We start from the raw sequence: 22,038 nt of genomic DNA on the forward strand, positions 1-22,038 counted from the left end.
CTGGAAAAAAATCTTAATTTTTGTTGTACAAAATTAACACTGCAGCTGGAGTCTCTGTTGGAGACTTTCTGCAAACCATTCCATTCCTTTTTTTTTTTTTACAACTGCAGTCTTTACACTACATTAAAAAAAATTACATCTCATAACATCTTTGTTCAACATATTTTTTTTAAATCACACTATTTTACATTTTGTCAAACATCATTTATTTGCATCAAAGAAACTCGAGGTCTGGGTCAAATAGCTTTAGTATATCGAGTAATTGAGTATATACTATTTAAGGGAAAAATTGGATCACTGCTGCTGATATTTCCTTCACCCAAAAGAAAAGTGGCTTTTATAATCAGGTTTACTAACACATAACAATGATAATGGCAGCATAATGCAGCTCTGACAATGCCATGATATGAACTCTTGTAAATACAGTACATTACATACATACAACAGAATGATGATAATAATGAGTGCGGGCCAAGACTATAATATTAATAATGCACTGGATTTCTATAGCGCCTTATTTTGGTGACTCAAAGAACTTTACATGGCATTATTCTTTCACTCCACACTTTGTGGTGGTAAGCTACTATTGTAGCCACAGCTACAGAGTGACAGAAACAAGGCTGCCATAGTGTGCCATCGGCCTCTCCGACCACCACCAACACTCACTCACACACTACATTGGTACTGGACACCAGCCCTGCTTAGCTTCTGAGATCTAATGAGAATCGGCAATGACAGGTGGTATAGCCACAACTAAGCCTCACAGAGGGTTCAATCTGTCCCACCAGGTCAATTCGCCAGATATTAAAAAAGTATACAAATAGTGCAATATCTCTATTTGACCACCAGGGTCGCACTGCAAGAGTGGCTTGTACATGACGTTCTTTTACAATGCGCAAGTTTCATGTATGACCACAGGGGGGCGCACTGTTTCAGCGACAGTAAAGGTACAACACATTGGCCCTCATTTATCAATTTTGCGTGAAAACAAGTGCAAATCTGAGTGCACATTGTATCGTACGACAGGACCAATGTGGGATTTATGAAACATTTGTATTTGACCAATCCCAGCGTACCAATGATCGAGTGTTGATAAATGCTGCGGCTGAGTTTAATCGTAATCAACACGTTACGCCCTCAAATATTCCAGAGGCCCCGCCCACTGAGGTCAAACAAACATTTGCAACGCAATATAAACGTTTCCGAGATGAAAATCAACATTCTCACAGCTGAGGTGAAGAAAAACAAAGTGTGCTTTTCAGAAGTGTGAAAACAGCGTTTCCGAACGGACTCAAGTTGAGGTTTGAATTAAATTCTCAATAACTGAAATTTATGGTTTAAAGGAGACATATCATGCTTTTAAATCCTTCCTTTTTTACATATAAATCATACAGTTGTGGTCTAAATAAAGCAAAACTGCAATGGTCGGGTCTGAATTCTTCATTATTATAGCTCCACAGGCCCCTTTTCTGAGAGCTACTCGTTTTAGTGCTGTCTCTTTAAATGCAAATGAGACACTTCATACCCCGCCCCCTCTCCAGGTTGCAGAGGTGACACTCGATTCAACTCCACCCTGTTCGGCCATTTTTGTAGTTTGATAGAGGAGATACGGTCATCTAGCGGTGCAGAAAATGTTTATTCACACGTGTTACGACCCCCTCTAGGATGTCATGTCAAGGCTTGAGGGGCCGCAACATAAACAAGACGCCACACAGAAAACGATTATCAAAGGTATTTATTAACAAAATTATAAAAGTACCAACAGAACAAACTAAAAGGGACTGGAGATCCTGGCCAAACTGAACAAAAGTAGGGAGGAACTCGGGGCCAACCCTATACATCGCCGTCGTCCCAGCGTCCACCCTCTAAACTACAAAAACATACGAAAGACTAAAACTACCGGAACACGAAAACAGGACTACCGGAAATCTCCAGTCCAAACTAAAATAACAAACTTACAAACATCTCCAGTGAGGAGCAGCAGAACTCTCCCCACAAGTCTGCTGCTGGTCAGTTGTTGTGCCTCCCGCTTTCTGGTCCTCTCAGCCCTGTATACAGCTCCTTCTCCCTCTCCTACCTGATTACTGATGTGAGCCAGGTGTGCTAGGAGAGGAGAGGAAGGGCAGGCTGAGAGGCCAGGAGGCACCAGCCGTAACAACACGTTATTTACAAAATGTCAACAACAGAAGACTTGTCCAGCCAGCCTTACATGTTCGAGCCAGAGTCGGACCCGGCGGAGCGAGATGAAAATGAAGATGAACCTGCAGAACAACGTCTGCATATGGATGTTAACAAGTGAGCTAACGCTAGCGCCAGCTAACGTCACGAAATGCATTTTAATACAGTCTTTTCGGAGACAAAAACAGCAAAATGAAATGACTAATGAAAACTTTAGTCTGAAGACGGTCCAACTGCTAATGCTAACAAAACAATGACAGGGACGTCTTATCATCACACTTTTTAGCGTTATTTACAGCTTACCGAAGTGTTCTGTTCGTCGTCTCCAAAGATAGAAGGAATTGAACCCTCAATCAGACAAAGTCTTTCAGCAAATCCTTCTTTATACTGGCGGAGGTTGCTGAAGCAGTCATTCTTGAAGTGCTGCGCGCACACAAAAATGACCTTACCCACAGATGTGGGTACATTTCTGTGAAAAATAAAACTCAACCAGACACTTTGAAAAGGTTCTGATGCTGGGAGACGGTGTAATGAAGCGTGTCGGTTACTACATCCAACAACCAAACATTTTGACTTATCCTCTCGTAACTTCTGCATCCTTGAGCTTGGACTACAAAATAAAAGCGAGAAATAAAAATGGCGGATTGCTCGAAGTGTTGGGCCTGGAGTCGATGTCCTAATTTGGCAGTTCCGCTGACGTTATTGTTCAAAAAACGTAATAGAGAACAGAAAAATCGAAACAGATTGAAAAATATGACCAAAACAGAATATAAAGATATCAACGGAGCACCTGAAGAGACTAATTTGAACTTTTCTGTACTTCTAAACACTCTAAATATACAACAAAATGCATTTAAGGGCTAAAAAAGTGGATTTAGCATGATATGTCCCCTTTAAAAGAAATGTTAGTCATCCACAGCCTAAAAGCGTAAATCCCTGCTATTTGATGAAGACAATTCTTTACATTGAGACTAGCCCGGCTGGCAATTGTGAGCCCCGTCTATGGGCTGAGATTTGTGCCACTAAAAACTGAATTTGAATAGTAACAACTTGAAAATGTATTTACTGTTTTGAAACTGAATTAGTAACTTTAAATTGTATTAAAATTAATTTTTATACATTCCAAAAATTCAATATTAAAAATTCAGATTCACTGCACACAATTCAATTTTACTACACGGAGACACGGAGCAATCAATCACTGATTCATGGAGATCCTGTTTACATCTACAAAAACTACTTTATGGCCATTGAGGGTGTGACCATAGATATCACACAATAAAGGCATTTATTATCTATATGTACATAGCCCCGAAAATACTTCAGACTAGTAAATTTGCATGGAAGTTATGTTAGACTTTGCTAATAGACGGGTTCCCAATCGTAATTTGCACATGTGCTGCGACCCTTGCACGCCACGGGCCGCAGGGTTAACTGGACAGAACAACACAAATCCCATTCACTCCCTTCTCTGAAAAAAGCTAAAGAAAGAAGAGGATTAAGGATTTTTTTTCAGTTATAAATACAACACCATTCAAACAAGGTAAGTGTCCGACAAAATGTAAGTCGCTTTTCCGCTTGTGTCGCGTTGAGTTTGTGCGTAATTTTTGCATTTCTTTCCGTGTTGTGTTACAGTAAAATGGCATGCTTAGGCACCGTTTCAGTTCAACACATGTTTTCAACTGAACTAGACGATAAAACGGGAAAATGGGAAAATGTTGTCTGTAATTCATGGGATAAGTTATACGTGGTCAACCTTACTGTTTACATAATAGAATCAGTACACAGAGCTACACAGTGTGTATGTGAGCTAATGATGGTGAACAGCTACAGGATGATAACCAGTGTTAATTACACACAGTGTGAGGAAGTTTTTAGTCCAGACACGTAATTATACATTTATAGTTTAAATAGCCTTTGCATACATATTATTTACAGTTAAAAAGCAGTCAGCTTTGTTCACTAAATTCCTGGAAACCATCGATCTACAATCATACAGTTTGTCTTTGGGCTTCACTCTCAAAGTTATGCATGTTGTACAAATGTTTAGGAAGAATTTAATGTGTGCCTTTATTATCTTTTATTTTATTTCAGATGCCATTGATCCACTGAAGCAGAAGATGAATGCTGTAGCTTCCAGTGGGAGAAGTGCCCTCACTGCTGTGATACACATGGATTAAAGTTTACTATGAGCTTGTTGTTCCTATAAATAAATTATCATCTGCCTTGCTCCAGTTAATTCAACATTGTTGAATTGATTATCACTTAGATTTGACACTACACAGATATATGTATGAATGAAGTGCTTCAAGTAGAGAACGTCACATCTTTATCTATAGGTCAAACATAGATTTGGGTTGTACATGTGAGTGTATTAAGAAGAGGGATGCTGGATCTGTGGTGGACACAGAGCTGGACTCCATCCTGGAGAACACACAGCACCCACTGCACCATGATCATAGGAACATGTTTAGTCCCTGAGCTGCTCCACAACCATTCAGAATCTTTTCATCCCCCTGGACATAAAACTACAACTGATTAATGTGTGACAGGGGGAAATGATTATCTTACTGCTGTATGTAACCTTACTGGATTACAACCTGTCACAGCTGGTTTATTATTCTATCCTGCATATACAGTATGTAGCTGTTCAGATTTAATATTTACAAATTCCTATGCAATTTTAGTTTTAAATATGTGTTCACTATGATGATGCAGCTCTTCTCCACATGTGGCCCTCGGTCTAATTTTGTGCGGCCCCCTCAAATACAAATCCCCAAAAATTGTATTTCAAGAAGTTGGAAGGAATATAAAGACAATATTAAGACATAATACACAAAATCACTCCCAAAACACACAAATCGACAGCAAAATGCATGGAGTACGTGACACACAATTTGAAAAAATAAAAATGCACAAATTGTCTCAAAAAACACAAAATGACAACAAAGACAAACACAACAACCACTTAAACAAAATGAACTAAAACACTAAACTAAAACACAAAAAAACAGCAACACATTTCAGAATAGCTTCAATGACACACAAACTGTCAACAAAATTACAGGAAAATACAAAAAGCAACAACAAAAATACAGAGTGACCCCAAAAACACACAAATCGTCAACAAAAATGCAGAAAAATACAAAAACACATAATTACTAATAACTAAAAACAGCAAAACCACAAAGACAAAAAAACAACCTTTACACCCTTGTTATGCCCAGATTCGTCATTATTTTAAATGCTGACATGAATGTTAATAATGTGGCCCTCGGATAAGATACAATCTCATTTTTATGAGCCCTCAGAGCTCGTGTTTGTATTAAATGACCCCTGAAGTCACCAGTCACACGGTGCGGTCTATGAGCAAAGTCTAACATAACTTCCATGCAAATTTACTAGTCTGAAGGCTTTTCAGGGCTATATAGATATAGATAATAAATGTTTTTATTGTGTATGATATCTATGGTCACACCCTCAATGGCCGTAAAAGAGTTTTTGTAGAAGTAAACAGGAGTTCCATGAATCAGGGATTGATTGCTCAACCTCGCGGACCGGAAGTGTGTAGTGAAATTGAATTGCGTGTAATGAATCTGAATTTTGAATATTGACTTTTTTAACAGTTTTAAGTTACTAATTCAGTTTCAAAACAGTAAATTCAATTTCAAGTTGTTACTTTCAAATTCAATACCAACTATTGAAATTCAGTTTTTAGTGGCACAAATCTCAGCCCATACCCCCCCCCCCCCCCCCACATCAGGGCAGAGATCCTGAAGAGAGACACAGGAATATGATGTTTATTGGCCTCAGTTGTGCGCACGCTGGAAGCGTTAAAAGAAATGAACGAATCATTTAAAACGCCTCAGTGGAGGCGGAGCTGCACTGGTTCAGCTATTGCTCCTCTGATATACTTCAGACATCGCTCCATTCACCAATGAAATGTTATGCAAAACAGGTTAAAATAATGTCACACACTTCCTCTGTATATATACAAGAGCATTCCAACGCTGGTCCAACACAGGCGTAGCAGCGCTACTGTGATCCGTGTGTGCACTGGTGAACCTATGCGCTCCTGCCCGGTAGCACAGTTTAGTGCGTTTATTAAAGGAAAACCAAAAAAGTGCAGGTATCAGTAATAACGTTGCGTTTTTTTTAATTAATTTTATTTTGTTTTAATAATCCATTTTGACCTATTCTGAATGTGTATCTGTTAATGCTTAAATGACAGCTGAGGTTAGTTTAATACTTTAGGCTGTGATGCAGCACAAATCCACACACTCAGACCAGACGTGAGATCTGATTGTGGCGTACGATCACATCAAAATTGATTAATGACGAAGCTTGCGTGAATTTGGTCAACGTACGTTGTACGCTCAGATCTGAACGTACGAACGGTTAATAAATGAGGGCCAGTGTTTTTGTTTCTGTTGTAATCTTTCTTGCCTGGTTAAATAAATGAAGTAAAAAAGATGTAGGATGTTTGTTGTATTGCACACATGTAAAAAAAAAAAAACTGAGATATAATATTGTTGAAATTTCAGTCATTTTATGAACATTGTAAGCTTTTTTATAATATGCGTTGTAAAAGGAGAGTTCAGCAAATGTCAACATCCTAACAATGAATCAATCCTTCTTTGCACTAAAACAAAGACATAACCTTCTATTTATTTACAGATCATTATTTATTGGCCCATGGGGTGAAATGACTTTGTCACCTCTGCAGTAAAATTAAACATAAATACTTTATTAGGCAATGTATTACAGCTGTGCTGTAATGTATAATAAACTAAACACGGTTTAGAAAAAGCTGTAAGTACTATTAATGAGCTCAAAAACAAAACAACTCCTGCAAAAACAAGGCTCTACACTAACTTTTAAAATGGTAGCACTGGTGCTAGCAACAATTTCAGTTAGTCGCACCAGCGCCTGAATTGGTCGCACCCATATTTTATCATTTTCATTTTTAAGTTAAGAGCTTTGCAGTAACTTTCAACCTACATAGAGTAATATTATTAATTACCAAAATAAATAAAAAAAAGCTCAATTATTTGATGAAAAGTTAACGTACTATTTTGAAAATCATACTTGGCCCATCAGTAGCAGAACAAATCAGCGCCGGGCGTATACAGAGCCGGCATACACATGGACTTGATTTTATGTAGCACTTTATCACCACACTGAAGCAGTCTCAAAGCGCTTTACATATCAGCTCATTCACCCAATCACTCTCACATTCACACACCAGTGGGACAGGACTGCCACGCAAGGCGCTAGTCGACCACTGGGAGCAACTTAGGGTTCAGTGTCTTGCCCAAGGACACTTCGACACATAGTCAGGTACTGGAATCGAACCCCCAACCTCTCGATCAGAAGACGACCCACTACCACCTGAGCCACAGTTGCCCGTAACAGCGGGGCGTACAAGCTTCGGCACCACGGAGAGCGACTATGTCATTTTGAAGTCCATCAAACGAACATGAAGTATAACAAAACAGGAGAACAACAAAAACATTAGGCGCCGTGATCAGTAATAATAAAACACAAATTCAAAGCATCTCAGCACCACAGATAGCGACCGCATCATTTTGACACCCACTGTAACCATTTCAACTCAGAGCCTGTATCAGTAGCTATAAAGTGCACCATCTCCTCAGCAGTCCTCTGGTTGTTTTACACCAAGCCTGAGCACGCATGCACCTAATTTAGTATGCATACGTCACATGAAATGTTTCTATATTACCCCTGTATAAATCTGCATGATGGGTGATGTTAAACAGACTGTGCCTATACTCTGGGCGCCTCTGGGCACAAGTCATGGAGGGCCCGCCTTCTCCAGCTCCCCTGAGCCGAGGTAGCGGCCCGGCTCCCTTAAGTCCTACCTCCTATCCGGGCCCCTCCAGGGCCAGGGCCCGAGGCGTGCCGCCCTCCCAGCCCCCCTGAAGCCCCGCCCCTGTGGCCCATGTTTTAATGCTTAGTACTGATTTTCAGAATCTCTTTACACTCACCTTAACTCTATCGTGTGTCTAATAAATGTCTTTAATCCATTTATTAGGGTTTCCTGACATTTGGTTTCGAAAAAAAGAAAATTGTATTGATAAAGAAAAATGTTAATAAAATGACAAGGAAAGGTATATTGATCAATAGAAATCAAATCAATATAATGCATTTATAATATTTTCCTTACATTTTGGCTTATGATGTAATTCAATGTTATTATTGGCTGGTGACAGAGCTGACAAAGATTTTCTCCAACCAATACACAAACAAATCTCCATTTCTAAAACAAATAAAAAATTTAACAAAAATAAAAAATAACTGTAAAAAGAATACATATCCCTTCTATTATATTTGTGTTTTATTCATACAAATGATAAAGAAAAAAATCTAAATGTATTGATCAAAGTCAGTTTGGGAGTCCTCCAACACCGGTGCTGGATCACTACCAGACTGTGCACACGCCAAAACCATGGTCCACGCTTAAAAAAAAAAAAAAAAACCAGTAGTAAGCGTCTATCCGGCATTTGAAAACCAGTAAAACCTTTTAAATGACTCCCCTGAACTGTGTGCTGTAGTGAGTACAATAGAGTGAGTGTTTCCATGCTCTCGATCAAGCTGCTACAGCAGGACAAAACCCGAACTGCACATGAAGTCTCGATAATGGACAGCAGAGAAAATTTCAGGTTCTGCTGATGTTTAAAGTTTCTAATCACAGCTGCACAGCAGAGACGTACACACACACACACATTCCTGCATCCACCAACCTCCTAAAACAGACAGAAATGCTCAGTATTAAACAGAAGGTGCCTCCCCACTCGACTCAGACCCTCTGTTCAGTCCACAGAAAACAGTGTCTGAGGGGTGTGGTGCCCATGTGCTGCATGTAGGGCTCGGCGATATGCTTGAAAAATGTATCACGATGTAAGTGTTTCATATTATATTCATTATTTAATCAATTGTTTTAACCTATTCAAAATAAGGACCAAAAGAAAAAAGGCCAAATTTCAATACTTTTATTTTAAATGTAATTTTTAACATTTAAAGAGGTCAACAAAACTATGGGGGAAAAAAACTAACATCTCTGACATGAAATGAAAAGCAGCGTGTGTATTAAGAAAATATTATGGGGCAATTTTGGCATTTATTTCCTCATTTATAAAGAAATTATTTTCTAAAAAACAAAAACAAATGAAAAGCAAAAATAACTCCAACAGTGTTTTTTACTGTTTAATATAAACCACTGCTGCTGTATTTTGTTTAATTTATGTCTGATAATGAGTTACATGAAGTTATAGTTGCTAAATATCACTCAGATCCTCTAATTAAACTAGATCAAGTTTGATGATTTAATCATTAACTACTGAGAGCAGTACAAACAGGATATTTAGGTGTAATAATCACAATAGTTACATTACTGTCTAATGAGGCCAGTTTTGTCTTGTGACCACGTGAAATATAATTTTAAATATTGTATTTCACAAGTTGGGACGAATGAATAGTGATGTTAGATATAAAGTAATGAACACAATGTGTGACATGTTAGCTTTTATCCTTCCATACAGGTGTTAAATCTCACCATAAGTAAATTGGTGGCCCTTTGTGTTTTGACAGTAAGCTGTGTATTTTTTTCTCAGTCTCTTCCTTTTATGAAGTGGTTAGCATTAGCTCTTAGCCCAGTCCTATGTGTCGGTGTGTTAGCTTAGCTTAGTCCAGTTTCCAGTTCATAACTGTTGCTAGTAAAGCTCTGTCAACGTGTTTGCGGGAACTTTGGGTGGATCTGGTGGAGGAACTTGGACTGGTTCTCTTTGTTGGGTGAGCATCTGGTCTGGTATCCGGTCCATGAGATATCGCTGTGCACACACATACTGACAACAAATGTTGTGTTCAGGTCCTGCTTGTAAATAGCCAACTCTTCCACTCCCTCACAGTCACAAGGCTGCGTTTAGGTCCCGAAAAATGGTACAGGTCATTTAGGCTAGAGAGGGACCGGAGAGGGTCCCATTCCTCTCTCAAACACTCCCTCTATGTCTGCTTCTTCCCTTGTGTGTTTGCTCCTGTAATCCTTCTGGCTTTTGTCTTGCAGGTCCGTGGGATCCTTAGTGTGGAGTTACAGAGTCTCAACAACTCTGTCTCCACCCTTTCCTCTGCACACACCCAACACAGCATAACGTGGATGGCTGTTTATCATAGGAATGGGATCCACACAAGGTTCCTGCTGCTTAACAGAAGGTTTTCCTTGCGGCCATGATGAATTCATGTTGGGTGTGGGATACATATGTATGTGTATATACGTATATATGCATATGTGTGTATCCATGACTGCTCTACTGTAAAGTGTTTTGAGATACCATTGGTTATGATTTGGCGCTATACAAATAAAAGATTGATTGATTGATTGACAGTTTGAATTTCCGTGAATCTGTGTCAGGTAGTACCGAAGGAAAAAACCCTGAATTCATATGATTGGATCGGTGATGGTTTTTTTTAAACTCAGTGATCGGCTCAAAAACCTGATCATGTAAACCCTAGTCTTCAAATCAATAGATAGTGCAGGTGGAGGAGACTGATTAAGCCTGTGAAAGAGGACGACTTTCAACCACATTGTCGAAAACAGTGCCTGTGTTAGAGGGAACGTTCTAATATATATGCACTCGTACCAATCCTACCAGATGAAATTCTTACTCACACACGCTGAAAAAGGTCGCACATGGGACCATTTTGGTCATTGTCTTGAGCCCTGAAAAACCTGATGAATGTGGCAAACCTTACAACATGTTTGTACATTCCAAATAGTTGCTCTGTCACATCTGAACCTGTGTGAGACTCAGATGCTTTTATACGTGTGACAAAATCTGTCGAATATTTCGCTAACATAATGTAACGTCACTTTTAAATATAACGTGACAAAAGAGCATTAATAATAACATGTAGAGACAACTCGTCTAGCTTGGCTCACTGATGTCTTTACCTGGGCTCTGGTATAATTCAGGACAGATATTAACTGATGGAAGCTCAAAAACGTGGTTCCAGAATCGTCAACAGGAAAGTCCCCCTGTTCTGGTCATAAAATGGAAAAAAAAAGCTTTTAAAATCCTTAAGTGTGTTTTTAATCACTTGACTTTCCCTTGATTTGCACCTCCCTCCATCTTAGCATCGTTCTCCCACAATCCATGGAATGTTGCTAACTGAATGTAATGTTGATTTTGACAACTTTATTGTCCAAAAAAATCAAAAAGCAACATTAAGACGCGATAATCAATTATGTTACATCACTGTATTGATGCAGAGTCACCCACATCTGATTCATAATGCATTTTTTAAAAGCTTAATTTGAACACTCCTCGCACTTATAACCCATTATTAAATATCCAGTATATATGTAAACAATTAAAAATATAATCTGCCTCACAGTAAGAAGGTCCTGGGTTCAAGCCCTGGAGTAGACACTTGAGTCCTTTCTGTGTGGAGTTTGCATGTTCTCCCACGTTTGCATGTGGAGTTGCATGTTCTCTAAATTGCCAGTATGAATCAATGGGAGTGTGAGTGGTTGTCTGAGTGTGTGTTACCCAGCGATGAACTGGCGCCCTGTCCAGGGTGTACCCCTACCTAATGCCCAATGAGAGCTAAGGATAGGCCCCAACAAACCCTGAAAAATGTAGCAAGCGGGTCAGAAAATGGATGGATTAATAAACATACAGTACATCCTGGAGCCTGACCGATTCTGGATTTTTGGGGCAGATGCTGATACTGAAGGAGCTTAAAAAACCAATAACCAAGAAATCGGCTGATATATGAAATAGGAACATTGATATACACTAACATAACATATACTGTAGATGAACACGAATTCTTATCCACAATATGATTCAGAGTAAAAGAAGCACAACACTACTATGTTTAAATGAAGGAACTATAATTAGTAACACAGTCAAGTTGTCAACATAAAAAGTGTAAAGTTAACACACCGATTATTTAAGAACAGGCAAACTGTAAACAATGAACTGGTGCACTGCATTGCTCCCAGTGTCTGTCATGTTTGAAAATGTTACTTTACATTGTGAATATTGCACTGAAGCTTTATTTGAAGAAAATCGAGAATCGAAGTTAAATAGCAATATCTGCCAGGAAAATCCAAATGAGATCTTTTCCTAAAATCATTCAGCTCATGACCACACAAAATGTTTCCTTATCCTTATTAAAAACAGTTCAATGTTAGCACAAAATATTCTTCATTCTCTTGAGAAATACTGTGTGCGTTTAATAAGCATCTGAAAACATCCTTTGCACACACGTTATTAGTTAACACTACTGAGACGTGCACAGGGTGACACAGATGACCAGAGCACAATAACTCCACAGTTAAGAATCAAAGGGAGCAAATCATCCTGAAAAGAAACTACTGACAGCTAAAATTAATGTGTGCCATTTCCAAGCAATCACTCAGAGTAAAGTACGGTCAGAATAACTATGAAGCTCTCAATAACAACAATTTCAGGCCCTACATTTATCATCAGGTAAATGTAGCGGCATCCATCTCCCTCTTTACTTACCAGGAAGGAAAGCCACGTAATCATTAACAGATAACACTGTGTTAGATTTAAAAACGCATACATGAATACACTCGCTTTTAATGTCCTTCCTACCTTACCAAGCATGCACACACACGTCCTCACATCATCATCTCCTCAATTAGCTGAGTTATCTTCTCCATAGTAATATATTCTCTGCCCTGACATCATTACAATATTGTTCCCAAACAATAATGACAGGCTAACGTTAGCTTGTGAAGTTGCGCTGCCTTTGTTAACAGTGATCAGCCTGCCTGCTTTGAAACACATGTGGAAAGAGACATTGACCATTTATTTATTTATTTTGACCATTTAAAAATGTTCTTGCTATGGATGTTTTTTTTCTTCCATATATTGCATTCTACGTACATATATCGCACTTCATTTATTCAAATCACATGCTGCTAATAGTTTCATTATGTCACTTAAAGCTGATATCCGGAGTTTCTGAGAAATCTATGTTTATGTATCTTTTGAAATGCGAAAAAATACCAAACTAGTGTTTTATTATGGTCTACTGTCGGTGGTCATTCATATACATTAATGTATATAAGTCCATACAAATGCAAGAACAAACAAAGTGAATGTGCGTGCACCATCACAACAGCAAACAGGTATCACTGAGCAGCATAGCGTCATGGAGGAGCGCTCCAAAACTCCCGTTACCCATTCCACGATTGCCAACGTATAAAGCTTCTACTAAAAAAGAAAAGAAAAGTCTGGGTACAAAGCTTGTGGATAAAAATCTTCATGATCGCAACAGAATTTATCTCGGAGCTGCTTTTCAAAGGGGGAGGGACTTGCTGCTTTCAAAAGGATTCCAAACGGACCAGGATTTGGCGACATTTCTCATGGACAGGTAATAAACATGTTTTAGTCAAAAGTTATGGCACTCTAACAATAAATGTGTAGTTGTTGTAGTTTTGTGACTTTGTTATGGTTTGCAATGCGCAGGCACAAATGTAGAGGCGTAGCTTCTGATAGATTGGCACAGGCAGGGGAGGAAGTAGAGATGTTGAGGGCGGGACATCAAGGCGTTCTCTCAGAAACTCTGGATAGCAGCTTTAAGAACAAACAAAAACACCCAACTTTAGTGTTTTGCCGTTGATATGTGTACACGGTTAACCGTTTACACACCAAGAACAAGAACTAAAGATGACCGTTAGCTAACTGAACCTCTAGCATTTTATGTGATTGTGATCTTTTGATGAAGCTTGCAATTAAAAATCACTACAAGCACCTTTTATATCCCTTACACCTGCACATCCCACAAACAGAGATACAAAAGCTTTTTCTTGTGGTTTACACACTCATAGTTTTGAAATTAAACTTTCCCCTTAAATTTTAATCACCGGTGATTGGCTTTTCAATATCACCTGGTGATAAGGGATTTTTTTGGCTTTGCACATAAGGTTTGCAGAATGTAGGTCAACAAGTTCTTTGAATTTTAGCAGTTTTACAAAGTCAAGGGAGCACAAGATTCCAAGAGTAACTAAACCCCCTGGTTTTGGCTGACCTGCCACTCGGGGAAATTCCAAAAAATTGTTCGATAATGGGCGGGGCTCTTGGAGCAGTTGAGACACGCCTAGTCTCCACTTTCAAATTTCCAAAGAACAACATATGATATGCTTAACTACGTACTTAATACTCAATATACACCTCTATTCACAATTATATCAGTCCAATACTCACCACAGATTGTAGAGTCCACAGGTGCTAGTTCTTATTGGAGGGGCGGGGTCAACAGTGACACACAATGATCCAATGACGTCACAGAATCTTGTTCTCAGCCAATAGCAAAATGCAATTGTAAAGCCGGGTTTAAACCAATTGAGGGCAGTCACTCTTACATTCTACAACAAAATACACAAAATTGAAATACTTTGACTAAAATGCTGAGAGTCATACCAGGAACAATCAACGGCACTACTTAATACCTAAATATATATATATGTTTTCAACATAAAAAAAAGTGCTTTTGGGGTTTAGCTAGTCTTTAAGGAATCAGATGATTTATCTGTCCTCTGTTTAAAACCAATAGGAAATGGGAACATTTCCACCATCTTACGTCATTCAATTAAATTACTCAAGTCTACTAAGGTTCTAGAGAAAAAGAAATGAATTCATACAATGGGCCTGGACCACGTATCGAGTTTGGCGATATATCAAGTTGTTTTTTCTTTTTGGCGATAGAGAATTGACATTATCACCTCAAACAATATAATTTTATTTTAAAGATTTATTCTTTTTTTTTTTTGCATTTCACTTTGTTTGTTTGCTGCTCTGCTTCGTTTCTCACCGTCTGACCCGCTCACGAAAAAAAAACACAAAACTCACTTCCTGAAACGGAAACAGCGATATGACATGGACTAAACCCTTAATTACATATTTTGGGACAATAAAAATATGACACATTTACACAATATATTTCCCCATTAAATGGCTAACTAAATGTCAAGCAACTGTAGCACAAGAACGGATATGTCAAATTTCACGCAAAATCTCGCGCATGGTATCCTTGAGTGATTTCAGCAAGACATTCCCATCCATATAAATGCATTAACCCCTATTAATTGCACAATTTGGGGATCTAATCTATCTAATCTAATAAGGGAAATCTGATGAAATGCTAATTAAATGGAATTGGATAAACTATTAAAAAAAAAAAAAAAAGGCACATTTTTAATTGTAAAATCAAAGGGTCTATTAAAACTACAGACTGCATCTTAAATCCTTGTATTTATAGCACAAAAACCTTTCCTACTTGTGAAAACAGTGAAAGCATAGCTCGCTCACACGTAAAAACATTCCTCCTATTTCATACTTCAAGAGTGCCCTTCTCAGCACCACTATAAAAAAGATGACTTTAGAGGATTTTCTATGAAATGGCTATACACAGTCCTCGTTTCAATCTCTCTAATCCCTCACTTCAATTTTTGACACAAGCAAACGCGTACAGCACTTTTCTCCTAACCTGACACACTGCTGCTCTGAACCTTATTAGCATACTATTAATAATACAAATGCAGTGAAGCACATGACCAACACCCCACATGTCGAGTGTGTAACTGTGCGTGCACACCTTTTTTTCCCCCTGCACACCTCCTGTGTGTGCGCATGCCTGTGCACGTGCATGTGTGTGTGTAAAACACAATAATTCTCCAGCTGTGATTCCTGGCTTCCTGTTTAATTATTCAGACCTGGACCTGGATTCTGTACACACACACACTCACACTCCCTTTAACCTCCCTTAAAGGGATCCTCCACTGTTTTTTTTTTTTTACAAATGTGGCTTAAAACCTTTGAAATGTCCTTATTAGAAAATCTATACTTCACAAAGCACATATTTTAGCACCATGGACTTCTATCCTCAGGGTTTGTTCATCTTAAACAATTAATTTACTCGCTAACTTCAGCCACCAGAGCATGTCAGCGCACTGGTTAAGGGAGATGGGGGGTAGTGGTACATTCAAATAGTCCCTCCTATCTCCTTTCCTATCCACTTTTCTTTAACTTCCGGAAGTGTTTAAGTGGCGGTAGGGCCGGGACAACGCGTCGACGTAATCTATAACAGCGACGCAAAAAATATGTCAACGCGAAACATGCACACTGATGCATCCTTTACCAAAGGAGACCAAATAATGCTGAGTGCCCCACAATTACTTATGGTGACAACATTTAAAGGGACCGAGCGCTCCCAGAAACTCACGGTGAATGAAAAAAGAGAACTCTTTCGTTCAATAACAAGGGATTAGAGACATTTTTAGCCACATTAAGTTTTAATCAACATATTTCATTCACCAATCAATGCTTTGTATGTATGTATACAACGTTATGTAGGCCTATGTAGACATTCTCAATGTAACGTTCTTTTAGTTTCACTTTTGTTCCTCTTAGCCTGGTAGCCTCTTTTCCTTCTCCTGATTTACATTCAAACTTGTGATGTCTGAGATTATATCAGCATTTAGAGGCACAGGGGAAAGTGTTACAAATGCACTTTTAGTAGTCCATTTTTGGAAATTTGTAGTTTTTTTTTTACCGCGGCAGACGTCACTAACCTTCACCGCTGTCGAATTATTACATCTCCTTGTGGAAGTGCGTCTGATTGTCAAAACAACGTGATTGCCTTTCCCTAACTCCTTTATGAAGTCTCCTAACACCTTTACTTAACCCCATGACGTCATCCACGGGGTTAAGGAGAAGTGGATTGGAAAGGAGATAGGAGGGACTATTCGGATGCACCCTTTAGGAGAGCTCTTCTTCTCTGTTTCATTGTGTACTAGCAAACCGCAGAGTTGGAACTGTTGCCCCCTGCGGTCATAGATTATTTTTCGGGTCACAACTGTAATTATCCTCTTTCTCTAAACAGAAGAGGGTTACATTGACATCTTCAACATTTCCTAATTATTTAGAGCAGGGGTTCTCAACTGGTCTCACCCTGGGACCCACATTTTGCCACGGTCAGTATAACGTGACCCACTTTTTTTTTTTCCAAATTCAACCAAAGCTGTTGAAAACACACATATACTCTTTTTTTCAAACATAAATCTATATATTTTCCTGTGCAACATGCGTTCTGTCAAAAGAACAGTTTCTTTCAAAATCAAAGACAAGCCAACATGAGAGACAGTAAGTATTAGTGGATTTTTTTTGACCAGCTGTCCGCGACCCACCCAGTACAGGCCCGCGACCCACCAGTTGAGAAATCCTGATTTAGAGCAACTGAAAGCGGCACAAATTTGCATCTTGACTGAAAAAGCTGCTGAATGATCTAAAAAGCAGGCTGAATGCTTCACTCAACTAAAAAACAATGGGATGTTTACAGGCAAATGGGGCTGTGTGATGTCATCAATCCCATGATTTCAAGATGGTGGAATACAGACTCTAAAACTCTAAAGTAGTCCCATTTTTAAAAGTTAATGAAACCAATATGGTGCAAAATAATGCCTTTTGTTAGACTAATACGTACATTTTCAAGGTTTTAGGTCACATTTGATAAAAAACAGTGGAGGATCCCTTTAAGGACTTCCTGATTCCATATCTCCTTGTATCCACGTCTCAAGATTCCACTTTTCCACCCTCATCATGTCCCTCTAACATGTCTCCCACCTCCCCTTCTCCACTTTTTGTCAGTGTGCAGTGGACTGAGCGCTCGGAGCTGATCTGTTCTGGCATTTGAGGAGAAGCGTTTTTCTTTTTCATGGCACTGCTGGAGTGTTGAGGAACACACATGAAGCATGGAGGAGAGGAGGCAGAAGGGACGAGCGAGAGCAGATAATGAGACGAATAAAGTGGAGGAGGAAAAATAGATAAGTACCATGAGAAGACGAGGCAAGAGGAGACCCAAAATGAGGAGGAAACAGAAGTGAGGATAGTGGGGAAATGGAGACCAAGGGAGCAGAGAAAAGATGCATTACTCAGAGAGAGAAGATGTGAGAGTGAGAGGAGAGTAGACAGGAGGAGAGGACTATGGCACAGGCTACATGGAGAGGCTTCATGGTGGTGAAATTAGAGAGGAGGAGAGCACTTTCAAAGCTGTAATTGAAATCTAATTATCACCTCAGGTCCCAGCTGACTACATGTTATACACACGCACGCACGCACGCACATCTGAGTGCCATGCGTGAAAGCAAACCCGTCTGCACGTGTGCCCTTACAAACCATCACATTATTACCACCACCAACATCTGGCGTCTTCACACACCAATAATCCCCCTGTCCCGAGAGCAGTGTAGGACCTTTGGTGTTGTAGACTTCCACATCCCTCCCACACAACACGCACGCGCGGCTCAGCATCATCTTTTCGGACGTGCGCACACGCACGCACACACACACACACAAACATGCACATTTCAGAGCACTGACACATAGAAACTGCAGCTGTGATATAACTGGTGACAAGCATCTCCTCTATTCTAAATACATCCTGATGACTCTGTGCACACTAGTGCAACGTCATCACTATAACTCACACAGCGTCATAGCGCACACGCACGCACACACACACACACACACACACACACACACACACACACACACACACACACACACTACAGTGCACCATTTAGTCAAAATGGCATCACATTAGGTTTAGCCTGCACTGACCCACTAGTGACAGGCGTGCGTGCGCGCGCTTAAGGGTACGTGCGTGTATGTGTGCGTGTGATGCACTGCTCAGATACTGACTGGCTTTCCCTGGCCGTGGTCGCTGCAGAATCCGCTGGACAGTCAGCAGATCCTCGGTCTTCACGGCCTGGAGCAGGTCCTGGTCCTTCCCCATGTCCCCTGCGTCCCGCCTCAGTCCACTCGGTCCCGCTCTCTTCCTCTGAGCGCCCCTCTGTCCTCCGTTAATCCGCTGCTACATCCTGCCACCGCTCCCGGCCTCCCGCTGGAGCTTGAGGCGCGGAGGTGATGGATGCTATACCCGGGATGGATGGTGGGATGCTCTGCGTCGGTGGGGAGTCGAGCGTCGCCTCCCTCCAGCTTCACGTGGTACTACCGACTCACAACCGACCGTCCGTCCGGACCTCACAGGATTCCTCCGCTGTCGCGTCACGGTTTCACCGGTCCGTGTGTGCGTCCGGTGCGTGGAGCTCGAGCGCCCTCCTGCACCGTGGGTCGGTCGAGCTCGCGATGCTGAAGTCTCACGTGCACTCAATCCGCAGAGCGACACGCGCGTGACGTTGAAAGTGTGACCGCTGTTAGTGCTGGACCAGTCTACACACACACACACACACACACACACACACACTCTGGCGGGTCATACAGCTGTTGGGGTCAAATGAGACTCGTGCGCGCGCCCCTCCAGCTGTGCTTACACCCCACGGGGCTTCACGCGACGCCAATGACCAAAGGTCAAATGTAGTCGTCTGACGTCATAACGTAGGGTCGCAGTCGCGTGCATTTGGGTACAGAATGATCTGAATGATGGGAGGCAGCCAGCTGTTGCAGTGGGACGACTGAAGTAAAAATTACAAATTCAATCACAACAAAAACAACCCTGTTCCTTCGTCCTTTATGCTTTTTTTTTTTAGTTCTAAATACAAAACTAGCTCACACCTCATATTCTATTAAACCACAGAATTCTCATTAAATCTGAACTATCTTGGGCCATCATAAGGACAAACGTGTCCACCTCCAATAATGTGACTTAAAAATCTCAGACTACTCATATCTGAACACACTTTCAAATCTAATAATTTATCTCGTTTTTTAAAGAATAAACAATCTAGAAAAATAAATTTAAATATTTTTTTTAATCCCCAATTTAACTTTTCAGTGTTTTTATGGTGTTGCGAAGGTATGGTCTCCGCTCTCTGACTGTTTTCTAGTGTCAAACTTTGTCATGAGCCATGTAATGACCAAATAAAGAGCCTACATTTTCCAGAATAAATTTTAAAAAGATTCATAGCACCAAATTATTAGCACAATTTATTCACTTCAAATTGGCTAGCGTGTAGGGGTTTTTGCTCTATTAAGGATGGACTTTTGTTGTTTTTAGGTTATTATGAAGTCAAAGCTATAGGTGAAAATGTCAATATCTTCATGTGCTGTAAATGAAAAAATAATAATAATTAAACACTCTAGAATCAAATAAATATTAGATTTCAATGAATAGAAGTTACTGTAATTCAAAATATGCTATTTAAAGAAATAAATGTAATGGATATATGGTAAATTATACGAGTATTAGGATAATAATGACAACATTTAGAAGATACTTGAGTTACATTTACAATTCAATACATTTACAATCTCTGTCATAATAAACAGTGGCAGAGACTGCAGCATCCTGATGGCAGGAAGTTGACATCTGAGCTGGAGGATGATGGAACTCCCTTACTGAGTAGATCCAGACCAGATGTTGATGTCCATTGGAGGTAGAACACAGATTCATCTGTTATTTACAAATTACTCACACAGCAAACAACCGTGGATTAATCACGTATCCATTCTTGACATAAACCATTCTATATGTGCACATTTCCCAAAGGATTAGTTAATCCAGAATTTGAGTTGGTTACACATGATAAAACAGGTACTGTATATAAATGAATGATTTGGTCCAATCAGTTGCTAACTTCTAAGTAGTGAAAAAAAATGTACAAAGTGAAATTTTATTGAGCTAATTTAAAAGTAGGTTAATCTCACTGTTGTAAGTCAGAAATGGGGTTTGGGGGTTCCACTGATGACAAGTGCAAGATCTGGTGTTTTATCATTATTTTACTGAGTTGGTTTTGTTTCATAAGATAGATTATGGGGTTGTCGTTTTTAGTTAGTCTTTATTTGTATTAATTTGCTTTTATTTTAGTCCCATTATGTTTTGTCAGTTGTTATGTGCCATAATTAGATACAGTATGATTCCTGACTACTCTTACTACAGAAGGAGTGTTTCGTGGTAGTTAAGTTGCTTTTATATATATATATATATATATATATATATATAGATGTTTAATCACTACCAGCCTGCCTTCTCTTTTCTCTGCAACTCGGGACAAACCACAACACATTATTTCATCAAGATTATCCATGTTGACCCTAGAATTACTAAAAGATCGGCCCGTGAAGAACTGAATCAACAATTTAATATAATTTTTTCATTTTGTCAATGTTTTCCGCCTTAGAAATATCAGTGGCTTCTGCTAAAGACTATTATTACCAGTATATCAATTGGTTGATATAGTCAACGCATCAACCCCACAGTTATTTGTCACAATGTAGGATAATTGATTATTATTGTCAAGACATACATCGTAGCACAGTGTAATTCTTGTCAGCATAGGTTTGATTTCCCAGTTGACTGGTTTTCCTGTCAGGTATTATTTTTGCTTTATTTTTTTATTTTTGTGTTGGTAGTCATTATTGGTGTTTATCCTGTCTGTGTTCAGTGGGTTTAAGCTCCTCACTGGGTTTCCACTCTCTATCCTGTCAGTATGTGGGACATTCTACCAGAAGTGTACACTATCTGTCCTTAAAATGTAACAGTGAATAAAACTTATATAATCCAAAATTGAGGAAAAAATAACCACATGGTTAGTTGATCTGTAAATTAATATGAAATTCACCAGGTTCTCTCAATAAAACACTTGTGAAAATTACAAAACTTGAAAAATAGTCTGTCCTCAGCAGCTAAATTGAAGCCTCATTTTCATTGTTTTGTTATTTTAAAAACTTTTGTTTAGAAAAAAAAAAACACAATTTAAATCAACATTATGTTGTTATCATTCTCATAAATTAATGGCAGTGGCTCTTCGTACGGTTGCCGAATCAATATATCGACATTCTGTTTGTA

At 39.4% G+C, this 22,038-nt stretch overlaps 1 protein-coding gene across 2 annotated transcripts in view; it reads right to left on the reverse strand.

Moving 5' to 3' along the window:
• LOC114470647 (caskin-1) overlaps positions 1–19,573 on the reverse strand; it is a 70,392-nt gene extending 50,819 nt beyond the window's left edge. Inside the window, exon 1 of one of the 2 annotated variants that reach the window (XM_028458964.1) lies at positions 18,933–19,573. In XM_028458964.1, coding sequence (XP_028314765.1) covers positions 18,933–19,026 — 94 coding nt within the window. In that variant the 5' untranslated portion in view covers positions 19,027–19,573. The remainder of the gene's footprint in view (positions 1–18,932) is intronic. The other variant, XM_028458973.1, reaches the window with a different exon arrangement.
• Positions 19,574–22,038: the final 2,465 nt, after the last annotated feature.

The sequence above is a fragment of the Gouania willdenowi genome, chromosome 1 (genome assembly GCF_900634775.1).
Source record: "Gouania willdenowi chromosome 1, fGouWil2.1, whole genome shotgun sequence".
Classification (NCBI taxonomy): Eukaryota; Metazoa; Chordata; class Actinopteri; order Blenniiformes; family Gobiesocidae; genus Gouania; species Gouania willdenowi.